This window comes from Chenopodium quinoa, unplaced genomic scaffold (assembly GCF_001683475.1).
Source record: "Chenopodium quinoa cultivar QQ74 unplaced genomic scaffold, ASM168347v1, whole genome shotgun sequence".
Taxonomy (NCBI): domain Eukaryota; kingdom Viridiplantae; phylum Streptophyta; class Magnoliopsida; order Caryophyllales; family Amaranthaceae; genus Chenopodium; species Chenopodium quinoa.
The window spans coordinates 668,801-690,545 of record NW_018743136.1 but is presented as its reverse complement, the minus strand read 5'-3'; the positions used below and the strand labels follow the sequence as shown (position 1 = coordinate 690,545).

The 21,745-nt window shown below is 37.5% G+C and overlaps 1 protein-coding gene across 2 annotated transcripts; it reads left to right on the top strand.

Annotated features, from left to right (window-relative positions):
- Positions 1–1,547: 1,547 nt before the first annotated feature.
- Positions 1,548–19,768, top strand: LOC110732048 (ARF guanine-nucleotide exchange factor GNOM-like). 2 transcript variants are annotated; one of them, XM_021911962.1, is made up of 3 exons: positions 1,548–2,048; positions 2,941–3,728; positions 15,656–19,768. In XM_021911962.1, the coding sequence occupies exons 2-3, from the start codon at positions 2,997–2,999 to the stop codon at positions 19,211–19,213; spliced, it is 4,290 nt and encodes a 1,429-aa protein (XP_021767654.1). In that variant the 5' UTR covers positions 1,548–2,048; positions 2,941–2,996; the 3' UTR covers positions 19,214–19,768. The 2 variants fall into 2 exon arrangements, with proteins under 2 accessions (XP_021767654.1, XP_021767652.1); XM_021911960.1 differs by having other exon boundaries at positions 15,614–19,768.
- The last annotated feature ends 1,977 nt before the right edge of the window (positions 19,769–21,745 follow it).

The following is a 21,745-nucleotide window of genomic DNA, read 5'->3' as shown; positions in this document are numbered from 1 at the left end:
GGATAACACTAGTGGAACAAGAGGTAGGAGTGGAGGATCAAGAGCAAGGGGGAGGAGGGGTGGATCAAGAGGTAGGATGCCTGTAGGGGTTGGAGTCTTATTTGCATCTGATGGCACTGCAGTCACAACAGTGAGTCAATTAGTAACCCTCTTGTATTAGAACTTGTTGTATCAATGTATGCTAATTATTGTTCTTGTTTTTTTTCCTTGTACAGGCTTCTGGTACACCAACAACTTTGCATAGTCAGTCCGTTCCTGGAACACAATCAAGTCAAGTTGGATGACTTCTACTACTGCTACTCTTCTTTTTTTTTTCCTGATATTCAAGTTCATTTGCATCAGTTGGAGTAGCTAGGTTATTTTGGGGTTGTTATTATAAACAATGGTACTAATTTTTTGGGTAAACTCTGGACGTTGTTATCTTTTGGCATTATATATGATAATGCACTGAACTTACTCTTGTAATATGAACATGCTGTTTCAAATGTTATGACTTCGTTTTGTTTGCAATGTTAATGTACTTGGAAATGTCAAACAAAATCTGAAATATGCTCATCTTATTCATCAGTTCTTCAACATTATATCAAATAAAAACCTGCCCTTACAATACAAATCTTCAACTACAGTACATTGCTACACCCACCACTACTTCAAATAGAACAATAAACAAGCAAAGAAAACCCATGAAAAAAACAGAGACATTGAAAAATTCTTCTCGTTCCTAGAACTCTTCATCAATTCAATGCGTATTTGTGAAATTTCAAGCTTCATATCCTGAATTTCTTCCTCAAGATTCTCCCTTTTTACTTGTAATTTCTTAATCTTCTCTTCCATTAGCTTCTTCTCAAATTCCTTCTCAGCTAAGGTAGTATCTTTCTCAAGCACCTGGTAACGAAGGTCATCAATTTCATTGCTCCCAGCAACCCACTTGAAAAACACGCATCCTCTCTCCTGTATTTTTCCAATTCCAAACTTAAATCAACAATTTAATTATATTGTAACAGAAACCCTAACTTTTTAAATTTTACAAAAAAATTAGGGGAAATCAAACCACATACAGGCCATAAAGGGCAGCCATGAAATCGCATCCCAACATTCGGCCCATTCCTAACAGTTCGAACAATAGCATCTCTCCCACAATTACACTTCACCCTTTGATTCAAACCCCCCCTTGAACTGGACGAAGAACCAGATCCAAAAGACGCAGCAGTCCCCCCAGCCATAATTTAATTGGGAGGATTTAAAAAAAATAAAAGGAATTAGTTTTCCAATTGACAGAAAATAACAGAGCATAAACTAATTGGGAGGAAGAAGAGAGTATTACGAGGAACAGGGGAGATTTTAAGAGAATGGGGGTATTTAAAGTTTTTTTTTTTTTTTAATAAATAACGGTCATACGCCACGTAGGACATGTAACCTGTTACATCCGGTAAACTGACCTGTTAGGACCAACAAAAGAAAAATGTGTAAAAGGTGGGATTATTAAATAATAATCGAAAGGTGGGATTATTAAAAGCGAACCGGGCAAAGGTGGGATTATTAGAATCAAATTTTCCTATTACTAATTGAATTATATTTGTTTTTTTTTTGTTCCTTACGAATTAGTAATTTAATTTATAAATCGTGCATTACACGGACACTATGCTAATGAAAAATAAAAAATAACTAGGGTGCCAAATGAAAAACCCAAAGCAATACCTCAAAAAAAAAAAAAAAAAATTCCAAATTGAAAATTTATAGTACTAGTATCTAATAAAAAAAAAAAATCTAAAATGTCTTCCTATGTAATTTCACACTTATTAAATCACTCATTTCAAAACTCCGTATGAATCAAAGCTCTGCAAATATTCTCTTTCTTTGATCTTACTCACAACTCACTCCTACAAACTCCACAATTCCCACCTCGACCCCTGTGCAGCTCCTCTGAATCTGACTGCCATTCTCTTCTACGCCCGTCGCAACTTACTAACCAACGGATCCAAGGTTGCTCTTAGCCGTCATTCATTTCCGAGTTTTCAACACTAGCACCCGTGTTCGTGATGTATAATGTATGTCAATTTTTTAAACCTAAATACTTTATTTCTCTCAATTTTAATTCTTCTACTTGTTTTGTTATTATTTGGAATTTTGGAGTAGTATAGAGGGTAAGGAAGGATAAAATGTTTTTGATTTTTTTTTATTGAATTCAATAAATTATTACTTCCTGAATAATCGGCTACATTTTTTTTTTAATATTAATTGTTATAAAATTATAGCCTGTTTTCTTAAAATAGTTTAGGATACTTGTTATACTGTTGATCAAATGTGAAAGTTATGGAAAGTGGGTTTTTATTTTACTACGTATGTTAAATCTTGTAAAAGAAAGTTATGAAGGATTATGGTTTGGAGTTGAGAACTTATTTCTTAAATTATTATATGTTTTTCGTTTCAAACTAGTTGACACGTTTCTTTCATCCCGTTTGTCAATCAACCGTATATATTCTGATTAGCAATACATGTAAATAAGAGTTATAAAAAGTTTGATATTTTGAAATTACACATTTAGATAGATCTTGTTTTTACTTGCATCGCTTTCGTCGACTAAATTTGATGATTTATTGAAAATTTTATAAATATGTGGGATTATGTTAGCTTTGTCTAAGTGGTACTTTCATTGATTCAACTTTTTAGAATAATTATTGATAATTTTAGATATTAATGATTGAAATAATGGACTCTCAATCATAAAAACAGAAATGATACAAGTAAATAAAAACAGAGAAATGACTTCAACTACCTATAATAAAAATATACATTGTGACAAATCCAAAAATAATTTGCATGATATAATTTATTTTTAAATGTTTTATTATAAATATATGGTTAGCTCGAAATTTTCTACTATAACAATCAAGCCCTTAGCTGCTAGTGATATGACTTGGCGTGTGGTGCTCATTTCAGATATTAGTTGTTAATTGCTGAGACTCTGGGCTTGCAAAAGTACTTTCGTAATAAATATGGGTCGTCTTAAGCTGCAATCTTTTGTGAAGACAATTGAAGAAGAACCTGAAGAGCCTGAAGTTACATCATCAAACAAAGCTGCTATATCATGTATGATCAACTCAGAGATTGGTGCTGTATTGGCAATCATGAGAAGAAATGTGAGATGGGGTGGTCGATATATGTCGGGGGATGACCAATTAGAACATTCTCTTATCCAGTCTATGAAAGCGTTACGAAAGCAAGTCTTTATGTGGCAGCAGCAGTGGCATAACATTAGTCCTATTATGTACCTCCAGCCATTTTTAGATGTTATTCGGTCTGATGAAACTGGTGCCTCCATTACTAGTGTTGCCTTGTCATCTGTTTATAAGATTTTAGTACTTGATGTGCTTGATATAAACACTGAAAATATTGAAGATGCGATGCATTCTGTCGTTGATGCTGTCACCAGCTGCCGGTTTGAGGTGACTGATCCTGCATCAGAAGAGGTGGTACTGACAAAGATTCTTCAGGTTCAACTGGCTTGTATGGAAAGTAAAGCATCTGTTGTATTGAGTAATCAACATGTCTGCACTATAGTTAATACTTGTTTCCGGATTGTTCATCAAGCCACAACAAAAGGTGAATTGCTGTATAGAATGGCAGTGCACACAATGCGTGAACTTGTCAGGTGTATCTTCTCACATCTTCCTGAAGTTGAGGGCTTGGAGGATTTTGTGGCCAACAGAGTCTCAGTAAAATCAGAGGTATAGCCGTATAGCCCAACTTTTATTCACTATCTTGCTAACCTAATTGCTTTTAATAGGAAAGGGTTTTTTTTATTTAAACTCAAAAATATTACGAGTGTTATTTTGTTGAACATAATGTGCATGTATTCATTTTCTATAAAATTGAATTTATTATCAACTCAGAAATCAAATATCCACATTCAAGTGAAAAATATGCCTATTCTTAAAAAGTTGCACAACAATCCTTTTCTTTAAGAAACATAGGCCCTAAGATCTTTGTAATTGGACAATCTTGGTGCTACCCCATGTCATTAATGACATTTTTGTATTTTTGTGATTTTCACTTGTTTCTAATCTTTTTGTTTCAATGCTATGGTTCAAAATGTACAACAATGGTTTTTGAAAGCTTATGGATTAGTTTGTACAAAATTTTAGGAAAGGTCTAGTGGTCTACTAAATTTTACTGGAACAGAATTTAATCTGAACACTATTCTATAAGATAAAGATACGGATAGGTCTCACTAGAAGCTAGTAAAATGGGGTACACCATGCTCCACAAAATGACACAGGAAGCATTTTTCATTACTAATATACATTAAAAAAATGAAAAGTAAACCCAAAAGTACAATCATCTATTATAGGGAGCTGTTAAGTCTGTTAGACTAAAATTAGTAATTATGTTAGAAATTCTATAAATACAGAATTTGGCAGGAAAAAGCTGTAAGCTGTTAGTTCTATTCAGTTTTGTTGTAGCTCACAGTTAGCAATCTTTAATTCACATTTAAAAGGGTATCAATAGAAGTACAGAACTATTGTCCCTTCCTCCGTCTATCTCCTTCCCTCCGTTAGTTGAGTTGCTCGAGATTATCAAATCTGATTTCAGTAGCTTAGATTGAAGCTTAGTCTACAAAGATATATATATATATATATATATATATATATATATATATATATATATATATATATATATATATATATATATATATATATATATACATGTGACAAGAGGAAAATGTAGGTCGTTATCTACTTCTCCCTAGAGCCAAACCTAATTTGTAAACACTCGACTAACCTAATACGAGTATAAGTCAAGGGTCGAACCCAAAGGAATGAGTAGGTGCAAGCTATAGCCTACGTCAAGCTAATTCGAAGAATATAAATGGTTGTGATTGGTAACTAAGGTATCAAGATAAATCAAGAAATTCAATATGATAAACATTAGGGATATAGGTTCCACATGCAAGCTCAATGATTATGCTAATTGATAGATCACTGAACCAATTCAAACATTACAAGGGACAAACAATAGTTGCAATCAAAGGAATCCAAAAGCTATCTCCTATAAGCCAAGCTAGGGTTCACTATGAATGGCTAACAAGGAAAATCACAATCAAATTCAATCAATTAAAGCAATTCTCAAATCAAGGGTTAATGTCATTGAATTTTGCAATACAATCTAGATTAATCTTATAGGTTGTTCACTCCTAGTCTAATTAATCACATGCACAACTATGTCAACCAATTTAATTGCAACAATTCAATCAATCAATGATCATCAACTAGCAAAAATCATCAATCAAGTATGCTTCCCCTTCTCCCTAGCAACTAATCTACTCACTAATCATGGTGAAATTGAAAGACAAAACAAATTCAATCACAAAAAATATTCATTTCAACTTTAATCAAGAAGGAATTCAATCATTTAACAATTTCTCAAACCTAAACCAAAATTTAAATCAAACATTCAAACATTAAAGGAAATTGCAATAAAAGTAAATTCAAAGGAAATTAATCTCACAAACTTTCATTGATATGAAGAAGAAATCCAAACTTGATTGAAGCAATGTTGTAATACAAATCAAAATCCAAGAATTTCTATCTCTACTTTCTCTCTAACTTCTCTCTAGTTTCTCTCTCTAAAAACTAAGCAAATGAAAAATTATCTAAAAGTTAGTTTTGAAAAGGAATTACAAGAGTATTTACAGACAAAGAAGAAAATCTGATCGGCCGCGCCCTCTCCAAGAATATCCCGTGGGCGCGGAAAAATGGGTACGGAACCCATAACTAACTATGCGGGCAATCTGGGCAACACCCGCGCCCGCGAAGAAGACGCCCACGCCCGCGGAGAAGACCCCCGCGCCCGCGGATACTATAGCCCGCGCCCGCGGCTAAAGGCGCGGTAAAAGCTCTGCTCCCTAGTGAAATCTGGGGCCCGCGGTCTCTCCAATAGGAGCGGTCTCTCCAAAACCTCCGCGCCCAAAGCTAGATCGCGGCCAGGGCGCGGAGAGTTCCTGTAAAAAATCTCCATTTTCTTGCACTTTTTCCGCGCTCGCGGCCTTTGGCAAAGGATGTGTGCCCTCTCCAAGAAGCTTGCTTCTTCTTTGCTTAGCCCTTCTTGGCTCTTCTTGACCCCTTTGCAAAGCCAACTCCTTAAGCACCTACAAAAGTAAACAAAGAGAGAAAATAGAAGAGAAAAAGAGCCAAATAAAAAGGAAACACGAAGAAAGAAAGAAATAGAGAAACTAAAGGAGAAAAGACCAAAATAATAAAAGAAAGCTATGAAAATAGGGTGAAAACATCCTAAAAGACTACCCCATGAGTGCCATAAATGACTCTCATCAAATTCCCCCAAGCTAGACTTTTGTTCGTCCCGAGCAAAAAAAAAGCTAAAAAGGAATAAGAAGGGCTTATTTAGAAAAGAAAAGGATAAAGAGAGAAAAAGAATATACACTAAGACTCACTAACGTAGGAATCACGGTTGTTTTTAGCTACAACAAGTCCTTTAAACCCCAAAGTCGCCTATGAGGACGAGTGAGGTCTCGTAAAGGTTTCCTAAGAGCTTAACCCATAACTCTTTGAAATAAAACGAGGTAAAATCATTTAAAAGAAAAGGTGGTAAATCAAAAATTCAAACAAATAGCTCTTGATAAGGACCTTCACAAACGGTCAAATGCAAGTGAATGAACACTTTTCTATATGATAGGGGTTTGCATGATTCAAGATATCCATGGTTGATTGAAACATAAGGTATGCTAAGCGTAGAGAACTAATGAGGCGCAATCCACTTTCATCCCAACCAATCTAACCGCGTTCTCCCAATGGCTTCAAATCTTCCCTTAGTGAGCGTCTCTATAGTTTCTCGAAGGAAACGGAAAAGAATAAAAATTTGAGGGTTCTCGACATCTTGACCTTGCATCCCTTTTCCTTAGGCTTTAACTCATAATGCCCTCCCTCGGTATATGACTCAACCACTAGGTCGAAAGGACTTTCCCAAAGGTTGTAACGTAAGGGCAAAAGGTTAGGGGTAGGCCTAAAATTTAGAATTTGGTGGTACACCTAGGTTATGAAGCAAAGATTGGCCAAACCTCGACATCAAAACCAAGAAGTCACCAAACAAAAACAAACTAATACCCCCAAGCTTATTCAAAGCTATATCCACAAGCATATATACAAAAAGCGTAAACGCTTCTCCTCCAGGCTAAAAGGAAGCATTGTCCTCGATGCTTGAAAAGGGAAAAGAATCACATCAAAATATTTTTGAATTTTCTCATTTTCACTCTTTTTTTTTTCTTTGTAATTTTCATTTTTTCAAAGCAATTGTTCTCGCCTCTTTTAACTTTGAATGACTTTTTCAATTTTGCAATTATTATGTCCTTGCCTTTTTTTTAACTTTGGACGACTTTTTCATTTATTCACTTGCCATTATTCATAATATATACAAAAGACGAGCTTGCTTACAAATAAAACCAATATCCAATCTTTTAGACCACAAACTCCAAAAACATGACCATTTGCTTCAAACATAAGGCTCAAAGTCCTAAAGGTGTGGCTTGAAAAGAAGGGGAAAGGCTCAAATGGTTAGCAAGAAAGCAAATGTAAACCCAATGAACTAAAAAGAAAGAAGAAAATCCTAGAAATGAAAAATTACCACCCCGAAAAGGTGCCTTTGTCCTTCCTGGTTGGTTCGGTCTCGTGTTTGAGAATTATAAGTCAAGATTCAAGATTAGGTATGCAAAGGTCAAGGATCCATGCCGCATAATCAAAATATGATGAAGGCTTGAAAAAGAAAATTCCTCACACGGTTGTAGCAAAAACTTACTAAAGTTGTCAAACCCACCAAAGGAAGCAACTTCGTCTTACCACAAACCAAAAGAATTCAGCTTCAAGGCCCCAAAAGGTCTAAACCGCTACCTTAGCATACCCTATCCTAGAGTCAATCGTGAATACTCTTAAAGCATGCACACCGATAAAACATAGGAAAGCATACATTCAAAGGCAAAATTCCGAATTGTAGAATGTCCAAAGATAAGAGCTAAACAAGCAAAAAAAAAAAGTATAGCCTTAAAAGTGCAAAAAAAATTTTATTTTTTTATCATTTTTTTTTAATCAAAGAAAGAAAAGGAAACTTAGAGAGAAAAGCACAAGAATGAGAACAATCACAAGTAAAACCCAATCGTCAAACAAGCGGTCATTCAGCAACAACGCCAATGAACCCAAACACGCTAGGTGTTACAAGGCAAACATCCTCGAATGATCAAATCATCCTAAAACTAATCCTAATCTAAGCATCCAAGAAAAGTAAAGAAGTAAAGGTAAAAAGATAAAATAAGTAGGGTCTCACCGAGCGTCCAAGCTATGCTATAATAACCAAGGTGAAAGAATAACCACCTTCATGATGCTCCAAAAACTGTAGCACGAGCAAAACAAGGTGAGAAAGAGAGAAAGACTATATACAAAAATGAAATTGTTAGTAACTTCCAAACAAAAGCAAACAAGAGAAAACTTACTGGAAAACTATGTACAAAAACCTAGAAAAACCATCATCATTATCATTGTTAAAAATCCCAAAACATCATCATCAAAATCAAGACAACATAACAAACAACATACCAACTAGACTACCAAAAGCGAAGCAAGAAAACCCACCAAAACCTTTTCAAACATATCCCCATAAGTCCAAGGTGCCTCCCCTTAAACCTACCCTAAAACACCCTTTTCGACTCCCCCCCTCACAAAATAAGTGCATCTACAGCGATGCATACAAGCAAGGGAAGCTATAGGGGAGGTATCAAAAAGGGGAAATAAACAACCCAAGGGAAACTAATGGCCACTAGGGCCGGCACCACCATCACCCGCATCCCCATCATAAGAGAAGCCCGATGAGGGGCCATAGGGATCCCAGGTATAACCGGGTGGCCACCCATAATGACCTTTGAAAAGGTCAAGTTGGGATGCGGTCAACTAGTCATATGGCTCGGGTTGAACGCAAAGCTCAGGGTGAGTGGGATGAACATAGGGGTAGTTGGGATCACCCCTATAGTAACTCCCTCCCGAAACCTAGTAGTCATATTGACCGGACTCGTAGGAGAAATCGCGCCTAAGCTCATCGGGGTTTGAGACCCCTTGCCAATAAGGGTACGTAGGGAGGTTGTCACCACCCCAAGATGGCACGGGCCCTAATTGGGCCGACACATACGGGTAGTTCACCGGAAGAGTGACCTCCCCCCTACGTACACTAGCATCGTACAAGGCGCTAGTTTGAAAAGCTAAGTTTTGGTTTCTGGCATACATACCTTGCATGCTTAATTGCATGCGCTCCATTTGCTCTCGCATGGCCGTCATCTCCCGAAGATAGGGATCTTGTTGGTAATCATGTTGTTGTCGTTGTTGTCTTCTTCCTCATCATTGTTGATTGAATTGTTGTTGTTCTTGTTGTTCTTCTCCACCATCATTATCAGCATCACCATCCTCATTCACATCCTCATCCTCCTCCATATCAACTATCACTTGCCCCCTATCCTTAGGGATAATCCAAACATTCCTAGCCTCTTGACTAATAGAAGTTGCGGCCGGGTTTAGAAGCAAGCAATAGTGCTCATTTCGCACTAACCAAGAATATACATTGGCGTTCCTCGTACTAGTGATGAAGTGTAATGTGTTGAGTTGCTTCAAATCTAGTAACACGTCTTCACTCCCTCGGAGTGCAAAACCTCAAGAACCCCTCTTGTTTGAAATGAGTAACCAACCTCATAACCAATCCTCCACAATGAATCTCTCTGGTTTTGGAGCCACTAATTATCGCCCTGCAACACTCCATAAAAATGTACCCAAAATTCACCCTAGGCCCAAAATCCGACTTGGTAGCCATCCAAAGAACCATAATCTCTTCCCTTGAAAGTTTCCCAAGGTCTTGTTAAAAACGGCATAACCAAGAACCCTATGAAGAATCCTAAGGGCCGGGTGAATAATTTCACTAGCAAGTGAACTCTTGGAGTCAAACATTCTCTTATTAGCAATGGTTCTTCACCAAGCAACCTCATTATAAGCAGCCGGGTTGGAAAGGATTGGCTCAAAAATATTGGCATGAGGATTGAAACCAAGGGCTTCATTGAATTCGTGGAGGGTTAATGTACGCTTGACATTGAACAATCGGAAAGAGATGAGAAAATCAGTATCCCCCACCCTATTGTATTCAAATGTAGAGAAAAACTCAATGGTTACAAAATAAAAACCCGAAAGTTTAGGCCAACCCGAAATTATCATCATTCCGACATGGTCAAGTTAGGAATCGATTCCGATCTTGACATCCTTCTCCGCAACCTCCATTTGGACGGGTTTGTTAAATCTTCTCCTAGAACATAGTTGGAACCAACCATTGAGTTTTTCTCTACATTTGAATACAATAGGGTGGGGGATACTGATTTTCTCATCTCTTTCCAATTGTTCAATGTCAAGCGTACATTAACCCTCCACAAATTCAATGAAGCCCTTGGTTTCAATCCTCATGCCGATATTTTTGAGCCAATCCTTTCCGACCCGGCTGCTTATAATGAGGTTGTTTGGTGGAGAACCATTGCTAATAAGAGAACGTTTGACTCCAAGAGTTTGCTTGCTAGTGAAATTATTCACCCGACCCTTAGGATTCTTCATAGGGTTCTTGGTTATGCCGTTTTTAACAAGCAAGACCTTGGGAAACTTTCAAGGGAAGAGATTATGGTTCTTTGGATGGCTACCAAGTCGGATTTTGGGCCTAGGGTGAATGTTGGGTACATTTTTATGGAGTGTTGCAGGGCGATAATTAGTGGGTCCAAAACCGGAGAGATTCATTGTGGAGGATTGGTTACTCATTTCAAACAAAAGGGGTTCTTGAGGTCTTGCACTCCGGTTGGAGGGAGTGAAGACGTGTTACTAGATTTGAAGCAACTCAACACATTACGCTTCATCACTAGTACGAGGAACACCAATGTATATTCTTGGTTAGTGCGAAATGAGCACTATTTCTTGCTTCCTAACCCGACCGCAACTTCTATTAGTCGGGAGGCTAGGAATGTTTGGATTATCCCTAATGATAGGGGGCAAGTGATAGTTGATATGGAGGAGGATGAGGATGGTGATGCTGATAATGGTGGTGGAGAAGAACAACAATAATTCAATCAACAATGACGAGGAAGAAGACAACAACATGATTACCAACAAGATCCCTATCTTCGAGAGATGACGGCCATGCGAGAGAAAATGGAGCGTATGTAATTAAGCATGCAAGGTATGTATGCCGGAAACCAAAACTTAGCTTTTCAAACTAGCGCCTTGTACGATGCTAGTGTACGTAGGGGGGAGGTCACTCCTCCGGTTAACTACCCGTATGTGCCGGTCCAATTAGGGCCCGTGCCATATTGGGGTGGTGACAACCTCCCTTCGTACCCTTATTGGCAAGGGGTCTCAAACCCCGATGAGCTTAGGCGCGATTTCCCCGACGAGTCCGGTCATTATGACTACCGGGTTTCAAGAGGGAGTGACTATAGGGGTGTCCCAACTACCCCTATGTTCATCCCACTCACCCCGAGCTTTGCGTTCAACCCGAGCCATATGACCAGTTGACCGCATCCCAACTTGACCTTTTCAAAGGTCATTATGGGTGACCACCCGGTTATACCGACGGTTGGGATCCCTATGGCCCCCCATCGGGCTTCTCTTATGATGGGGATGCGGGTGATGGTGGTGCCGGCCCTAGTGGCCATTAGTCCCCCTTGGGTTGTTTATTTCCCCTTTTTGATACCTCCCCTAAGTTTCCCTTGCTTGTATGCATCGCGGTAGATGCACTTATTTTGTGAGGGGGGGAGTCGAAAAGGGTGTTTTAAGGGAAGGCACCTTGGACTTATGGGGATATGTTTGAAAAGGTTTTGGTGGGTTTTCTTGCTTTGCTTTTGGTAGTCTAGTTGGTATGTTGTTTGTTATGTTGTTTTGATTTAGATGATGATACTTGAGTAGTTGTTGGCTAGGAATTGGGTGAAACTTGTATGATTGATTAATTTGGGAATTGTGTTGATTGATTGTTGAGATTAAAGTGATTAATGAAGGTTTGCATGTGTGTAATTCGATTAGGCCTTGAGAATTATGCTAGATTGCATTGTAATTGTTAATGACACGAACAATTAATTTAGGAATTGCAATTATCGATTGGTTTTGATTGTGATTTTCTTACTTTGTTATTCATAGTGAACCCTAGCTTAACAATTAGGAGATAGCTCTTTGATTCCAATTGATTGCTCTTATCATTAGTCTTCACAACCTTTTATTGGCATGATCTTCCCAAGTTATTGCAATTGACATGATTACTTGTTGATCCCCGTTCCTAGTGTTTTATTTCTTTGGTTATTTGTTTTGTTAATTGTTAGTATTCTCTCTTACCTCCGCCTTCGACCTAGCTGACCCACCCAAATCGAAAGCATTGGAACATTACCGTTCCTTTGGGTTCGACCCTTGACTTGCCTCTATACTCGTATTTAGGTTTGTTAAGTGTTTATAAATTTAGTTTGACCGAGGGAATATTAGATAACGACCTAGTTTTCCCCAGCAACGGCGCCATTTTGACAAGAGGAAAATGTAGGTCGTTATCTACTTCTCCCTAGAGCTAAACCTAATTTGTAAACACTCGACCAACCTAATATGAGTATATGGTAAGTCAAGGGTCGAACCCAAAGGAATGAGTGGGTGCAAGCTATAGCCTATGTCAAGCTAATTCAAATAATATAAATGGTTGTCGTTAGTAACTAAGGTATCAAGAAACTAGATAAATCGAGAAATTCTATATGGTAAACACTAGGGATATAAGTTCCACATGCAAAGCTCAATAATTATGCTAATTGATAGATCACTCAACCGATTCAAACATTACAAGGGACAAACAATAGTTGCAATCAAAGGAATCCAAAAGCTATCTCCTATAAGCCAAGATAGGGTTCACTATGAATGGCTAAGAAGGAAAATCACAATCAAATTCAACCAATTAAAGCAATTCTCAAATCAAGGGTTCATGTCATTGAAATTTGCAATGCAATCTAGATTAATCTTATAGGTTGATCACTCCTAGTCTAATTAATCACATGCACAACTATGTCAACAAATTTAATTGCAACAATTCAATCAATCAATGATCATCAACTAGCAAAAATCATCAATCAAGCATGCTTCCCCTTCTCCCTAGCAACTAATCTACTCACTAATCATGGTGATATTGAAAGACAAAACAAATTCAATCACAAATATATTCATTTCAACTTTAATTAAGAAGGAATTCAATCATTTAACAATTTCTCAAACCTAAACCAAAATTCAAATCAAACATTCAAGCATTAAAGGAAATTGCAATAAAAGTAAATTCAAAGGAAAGATATCTCACAAACTTTCATTGATATGAAGAAGAAATCCAAACTTGATTGAAGCAATGTTGTAATACAAATTCAAAATCCAAGAATTTCTATCTCTACTTTCTCTCTAACTTCTCTCTAGTTTCTCTCTCTAAAAACTAAGCAAATGAAAAATTATCTAAAAGTTAGTTTTGAAAAGGAATTACAAGAGTATTTACAGACAAAGAAAAAAAATCTGATCGGCCGCACCTTCTCCAAGAATATCCCGCGGGCGTAGAAAAATGGGTACGGAACCCATAACTAACTACGCGGGCAATCTGGGCAACACCCGCGCTCGCGGGTACTGTAACCCGCTCCCGCGGCTAAAGGCGCGGCAAAAGCTCTGCTCCCAAGTGAAATCAGGGGCCCGCGGTCTCTCCAAAACCTCCGCGCCCGTGGCCAGGGCGCGGAGAGTTCCTGCCAAAAATCTCCATTTTCTTGCACTTTTTCCGCGCCCGCGGCCTTTGGCAAAGGTTGTGTGCCCTCTCCAAGAAGCTTGCTTCTTCTTTGCTTTGCCCTTTTTGGCTCTTCTTGATCCCTTTGCAAAGCCAACTCCTTAAGCACCTACAAAAGTAAACAAAGAGAGATAATAGAAGAGAAAAAGAGCCAATTAAAGGGGAAACACGAAGAAAACCACATAAAGAAAAGTAAAACACGAAGAAAGAAAGAAATAGAGAAACTAAAGGAGAAAATACCAAAATAATAAAAGAAAGTTATGAAAATAGGGTGAAAACATCCTAGAAGACTACCCTATGAGTGCCATAATGACACTCATCAATATATATGTATATATATATATATATATATACTTCTGCTGGAAGGCAAGAGTTAAATTAATTGCTTTAGAAAATGAGTTACAAGAGTTTCTAGTGATGGGACATAATAGTACACTAGTACCTAATTATACTGTATATCCTTTTGAATTCATACATCTATGAGGCTCAACTAAATATAAACTAGCACAAACAAAGTTAGGGCTATGGAAAAGAATGTGTATGATGTCAGATTCCTTTTCTTCTCTTCTTGGCAAAGTATCTGTTGCCATATTTGAACTCCTACCCTCAAATTGCAGTTGAATCTCTGTGAAGAGAGCTTTGTGTTCCCTGCTGTCCATGATCATATTAATAAGATCAGTCCCTGTTGAAAATCTTCATAAAATAATTCCACTTCTTTACAATAAGATATCATCCAAGCAACACTTGCTGTGCCTGCAATTCAAGATTTCTTATAATATGAGGCATCAGGGAATGGAGGGGGAGGGAGGACAATAGGCATCATTGCTGGCTCTTAGATTTACATTGGAGCAAAGCTGATTAGACCCCTTCCCAGGCTGCAAAGTTTGACTTTTTCAAATAAGTCCCCGGATTACTCTCCGCAGCAATGTTTCCCCTGCTAAAGACCCGGACATTTGTCCTTTCCCATTAATGCCATACCTCAAAAGAAATAGGGTTATACCAGGGCAAAGAATGCACAGGTTCTGTGTTGTTAAGAATAAAGATTGAAAAAAATCCAGGCTTTAAGGATACTCATTAAACCATTAGCATGAACAGCATGAAGTTGGCTTCACACTTTTTGTTCTCTAACACAATTTACCTAATTAATTAATTTTTACACAATTAAGTTGGGATCCAAGATGTCAATTGGGGTGGTTAAAGATTTTCAGTAAGTGTTGAGAGTTGGTCCTATTTAGGCTATGTGCTGTTCACCTTAGTTCCACTTATTTCAGAAAATAAGTTCATGAAAAATAAGTTTAAACTTATGATAATGGTTAATCTGGGCTACCCAAGTATAATATACAACTAAAATAAGCTCTAATACTAGAGTTTAGTAATCAATGCATGTGTAATATACTCTTGACCCTTTGAAGTTGCTGTAAGGTTCTTTAGTTCTGTTAGAGAGGCATGGTGGGTAATGTACTCTCTTTAACACCTGCTCTGCTCAGGTGTCAATTAACTTTTTGATTGGAATTTTTCATGTTACATATATCGTTTTGGAATTTGGATGAAATTTTAATCTAGATGAAATTTCAATCATATGACTTGTTGCGTTTAAAATTTTTAATACAAAAAGGGTGCTGCAATTTATTTATGTTCCAAATGATTATTTAAGGTGGATAGCAGACGATATCACTTTTCATAAATTGAATCTACCCATATTGTAACTATTTCCAATTTTTGCTAGTAAGTCATTGCAAATTGAACTTCTTTCCTGATGCAGATCGGTAGCCTTGATAATGAATTCAATTTCTCTGTGAAGCAGCTCAATAATGGAAACAGTAATTCCGAATATGATGGTCAGTTGCCTTCTGGTAATTTTGGCACGACTGCTCCTACGGGTATGAATGCTGATGTGGTGGATGAAAATGGTGGGAGTGGGAAGGAGTCAAGGCCATATGATTTGCATGTGATGACAGAGCCATATGGAGTAGCCTCCATGTTTGAGATATTTCATTTCCTGTGTTCATTGCTGGTTGTCGACCACATTGGAATCAGTCCTAGATCTAATGGCATGGCAATTGATGAGGATGCACCTCTCTTTGCCTTGGGTCTTATAAATTCAGCTATTGAGTTAGGTGGGGCTTCTTTTCTTAGGCATCACAGCTTACTAAATTTGATACAGGATGAGCTCTTCCGCAATTTAATGCTTTTTGGTCTGTCACCAAGTCCTCTGATTCTCTCTATGGTATGTAGTATAGCTCTGAATCTATATCATCATTTACGAATGGAGCTAAAACTACAACTTGAGGCTTTCTTTTCTTGCGTGATATTAAGACTTGCACAGAGCAGATATGGTGCTTCTTATCAGCAGCAAGAGGCTGCAATGGAGGCCCTTGTTGATTTCTGCCGACAAAAAACATTTATGGTAGAGATGTATGCTAACCTAGATTGTGACATAACATACAGCAATGTTTTTGAAGATCTTGCTAACTTATTGTCAAAGAGTGCTTTTCCTGTTAACTCTCCATTGTCTTCTATGCACATTCTTGCTCTTGATGGGCTGATAGCTGTTATCCAGGGGATGGCTGAAAGGATTGGCAACGGATCTCATGGTTTAGAACAGGCCCCTGTCAGTCTTGAGGAGTATGCTCCATTCTGGATGGTCAAATGTGACAATTATGGTGATCCTAATCATTGGGTTCCATATGTTCGTCGTAGGAAATATATTAAGAGAAGATTGATGATTGGTGCTGATCATTTCAATCGGGATCCAAAAAAAGGGTTAGAATTTCTTCAAGGGACACACTTGTTGCCTGATAAACTTGATCCACAAAGTGTGGCTTGCTTCTTCAGATATACTGCTGGGTTAGATAAGAATCTTGTGGGTGACTTTCTAGGGAATCATGATGAATTTTGTGTTCAAGTTCTTCATGAGTTTGCTCAGACTTTTGATTTCCAAGACATGAATCTAGACATAGCTCTGAGGCTTTTTTTGGAAACTTTCAGACTTCCTGGAGAATCACAAAAGATACAAAGGGTACTCGAGGCTTTCGCAGAGAGATACTACGAGCAATCTTCTCTTATTCTTGCCAACAAGGATGTTGCCTTTATACTATCATATTCCCTTATAATGCTGAACACAGATTTGCACAATGTACAAGTTAAGAAAAAGATGACTGAAGATGACTTTATTCGCAATAATAGGCGCATTAATGGAGGCGAGGATCTCCCACGTGAATATCTGTTGGAATTATACCATTCTATCTGCAAAAATGAGATTCGCACGATACCTGAACAGGGTGCTGGTTTTGCGGAGATGAATCCCAGCCGGTGGATTGATCTAATGCACAAATGCAAGAAGACTGCCCCTTATATCGTGACGGATTCTAGGGCTTACCTTGATCATGATATGTTCGCCATAATGTCTGGTCCAACGATTGCTGCCATTTCTGTGGTATTTGATCATGCAGAACAGGAAGACGTCTACCGAACTTGCATTGATGGTTTCTTAGCTGTCGCAAAAATATCAGCCTGCCACCATCTTGAAGATGTTCTTGATGATCTGGTTGTTTCTCTTTGCAAGTTCACTACTCTTTTGAATCCATCTTCTATTGAAGAACCTGTTTTGGCTTTCGGTGATGACATGAAAGCGAGGATGGCCACTGTTACGGTTTTCACCATTGCAAATCGATATGGTAACTATATTCGTGCAGGATGGAGAAATATCTTGGACTGTATCTTAAGGCTGCACAAGCTTGGTCTTCTTCCTGCTCGTGTGGCCAGTGACGCTGCAGATGACTCAGAATTAACTTCTGATCCTGGGCAAGGGAAGCCCCTTACAAATTCATTATCTGCATCTCATTTACCATCCATGGGGACTCCTAGAAGGTCTTCTGGACTGATGGGACGGTTCAGCCAACTCTTATCTCTAGAGACAGAGGAGCCAAGGTCACAGCCCACTGAGCAACAACTTGCTGCTCATCAGCGTACACTACAGACAATTCAAAAGTGTCACATTGACACTATCTTTACAGAGAGCAAGTTTCTTCAAGCTGAATCTTTATTGCAGCTTGCTCGAGCACTTATATGGGCTGCTGGTAGGCCTCAGAAAGGGGCTGGATCGCCAGAGGATGAAGACACTGCAGTTTTCTGCCTTGAATTATTGATTGCAATTACATTAAACAATCGGGATAGGATTGTTCTTCTTTGGCAGGGTGTCTATGAGCATATTGCAAATATTGTACAGTCCACTGTGATGCCTTGTGCCTTGGTGGAGAAGGCTGTCTTTGGACTTCTTCGAATTTGCCAGCGGCTGCTTCCGTATAAAGAGAACTTAGCTGATGAGCTTCTTAAATCTTTGCAGTTGGTGCTAAAGCTTGATGCTCGAGTTGCTGATGCTTACTGTGAGCAAGTCACCCAAGAAGTGACTCGTTTGGTCAAAGCAAATTCCACTCACATCCGATCACAAATGGGTTGGCGCACCATTACTTCTCTTCTTTCTGTCACAGCCCGACACCCAGAAGCTTCTGAACCAGGATTTGATGCTCTGGTTTTTATAATGTCTGAAGGGGCCCATATGCAGCCTTCTAATTTCATTCTCTGTATAGATGCTGCTAGACAATTTGCTGAGTCTCGAGTTGGACAATCGGACCGATCCATACGTGCTTTGGATCTTATGGCTGGTTCTGTGGGTTGTCTGGTGAAGTGGGTTCATCAGACTAAGGAAGCTGGGGAGGATGCTGTAAAGACGTCTCAAGATATTGGGGAGATGTGGCTGAGACTTGTGCAGGCCCTAAGAAAGGTTTGTTTGGACCAGAGGGAAGAGGTCAGAAACCATGCTGTTTCGTCTTTGCAAAAGTGCTTGACCGAAGTAGATGAAGTCTATCATACACACACACTCTGGTTGCAGTGTTTTGACATGGTCATATTTACAATGCTTGATGATTTGCTTGAAATTGCCCAGGGGCATTCTCAGAAGGACTATCGTAATATGGAAGGGACACTTACATTTGCCGTGAAGCTTCTACCCAAGGTATTTTTGCAATTACTCCCTGAACTTTCTCAATTGACAACATTCTGCAAACTGTGGTTGGGTGTTCTTAGTCGGATGGAAAAGTACATGAAGGTCAAAATTCGAGGGAAGAGAAGTGAGAAGCTCCAGAATCTAGTGTTAGAACTCTTGAAGAAAACACTAGTAGAAATGAAGAACAGGGGAGTTCTTGTTCAAAGGAGTGCTTTAGGTGGAGATAGCTTATGGGAATTGACATGGCTACATGTGAAAAATATCTCTCCATCGTTGCAGTCTGAAGTATACCCAAGTGCAGAAGTTGATGGGAATATTAATGCAACCCCTTTCGAACCTGTGGTCTCCGAAGGTTGATATCATGATATATGCTCTCAAGCGTATCTTCATGCATTGAATGAGTAGCTGAAGTAGTGAAGTACTATCTAACTACTGAAGTGTATGGTAATTGCTGGTTTAGATAAGGGAGGATGGTTGATGTGTTGGGGAGAGTGAGAAAACACGGTACGTAGTTTTGTCGTGTATTAAAGATGGGATTTTCTTTTATTTCTGCAGTTTTTCTAGGCATATCAGACTATCAGCAAGTCTATATACAACATACAAGTGTATTTATGGTATCTGTATTAGACTATTAGCCGAGTCCTCAGTGAGACTTGGAGCTTTATATCCGTGTTACTGATGTGCAGATAGATAATCACCTTACAGTATCTAACCCTTAAAGGTCAAATTACCATCTTGCATTGGTAAAATGGTTTGGTAAATTAGCTACTATGTTAACAAGGTAACTCTGGATTTTTTGTGTATTATTGTATTAGCTGAGTTATTTACCTGAAGCTTACAGTATAATCTGTAGCAATTTTACTGTAAAGCTTGATTTTAAGTTATTGATAAAATTTCTGTTTATAGGAGTCAGATTAGTGTTAAAAATTGCTGTAATATCTGACTAATATAGCACCTATGCAATTCATGTTGGCCCGTTGGTATGAGTTTATGCTGGAGGAACAGGGATTTTGGAAGATGTTGAAGAACTGCAAGAGTTGACCATGACTAACCCGCGGCTACAAAGGCAAGCTGCAGCCTGGCCATGGAGTACGCTGTCCCATGGTAGCTGCAAAATTCTTTACTCCATATTGATTTGCTTGGTAAATATTGCATTACATGCAAAGTATTTTTTTTCTTAATGTGTAAGATACAAAAGATTTGAAATTATTTTTTAATTTAATATATATTGAAGAAACATACCGTAAAGTAGGAAGATATAATAATGGATTAAGGGTTTGTTCTCATACGATTATTTCAGCTCTGCTCAAAAAAAAAAAAAAAAAAAAAAAAAAGTTTAGTTCAGCTTAGCTCAACTCTTAATTTCCTTCTCTTATAAAATATTCATTTCAGTTCGGTTTAGTTCAGTTCAATTCAATTAATGAGAATAGACCCTAAATATTTGATAAGAAAATTTGTTCGATAAAGTAAATTTTTGGTTGGAAAATTTTTAATATTATAATGGTGATAAATTTGCAAACATAATAATTTAGATATATGTTATATATCGAGTGCATTAACCATTTTAAACTCTATGTAATTGCTCAAGACAGTAAGACAGTAATGTACAGTTTACATTACACAGTAATTATATACATATACGAGAACATGTTTGTTTATTTGTTAAATACTATTCACTCCGTTCCATAATTAAGGCACATATACTATTTTGGGTGTTCCAAAATGTTCCTCCTATTACTAAAAATAACACCTAATCATTACTTACTTTTTAGTTTTTCCATACAAATTACACATACGCCTAAAAAATCATTACTTATTTTTTCTCTTTTTCATACAAAGTACACACATACTCAAACAATCATTACTTACTTTTTAACTTTTCTATACAATATTCTATATTTTTTATACATTCTTCACTTTTTATCTTTTTCATACGATATTCCTATGCTTTTTCCATCGTCCTTTAAAACCGTGCTTTTTAGAGTTATTTGCCTGTAATTATGGGACTGAGGAATAATTTTCTAGATTCAATACTAATTAAGCAATAATTGTACATGTTAATAGTAATATTTACACCAATCTATATCTATATCTATATTTATCTATATCTATATTTATATCTATACTTAGTATTTAAAAACTATAACCAAGAAACTAAGAAAGACACATGTCCCTATTCATTCTATTACATTTCTCTAACTATAGTACCACATGTCATCTTACACTATTAATTTTTTATTACACCATTTTTTTTAATTCTTTCATTATATTTATACTTCATCTTTCATACACACTTCATCTCTCCCCTTTAATTCAACATTTTCCTATTCCCTCTTTAATTTTAGCCCTTCCACCTTCTATTTAAGCCTCTTTTTCGATTAAAGTTCCAAAATTTTAATTTTTTTAATTATGTCTCCGATTACATATTATACCCTGTAATGACTTATTGATATTTCCTCACTTATCTCTCAATACAATTTTATATGAATAACCCGTACATTGCACGGGCCAGAAAGCTAGTTACTATTTTATAAAGTAAAACGAAAAAAAAACCAACATTCATTAATCTTATCCTTTTGTTTCTCTAAGGGCCTGTTCACCTTTACAGATTTGAACTGAATAGAAATGATTGGAGCTGAACTGAACTGAATTGAATAGAGTTGAAATGAATATTTTATGAGAGATGGAAATTAGGAGCTATACTGAACTGAATTAAACTGATTGGAGCTGAAGTGAAATGAATTGAAATTAAGTTGAAGTGAACAGATCCTACTCATATGTCAATTCAAAGCAAATTAGGAATGACAACGGATCAGATTCGGATCGGATGGAGCTCCACCCGCATCCACCCGAATTAATCATCCGCTCCACCCGATCCACCCGTCACCC

Excerpts from the sequence above, each read along its gene's own strand:
- LOC110732048 (XM_021911960.1), top strand. The coding sequence starts at position 2,997 with ATGGGTCGTCTTAAGCTGCAATCTTTTGTGAAGACAATTGAAGAAGAA. Across the intron at positions 3,729-15,613 it reads GAGTCTCAGTAAAATCAGAG|ATCGGTAGCCTTGATAATGA; the intron begins GTATAGCCGTAT and ends TTCCTGATGCAG.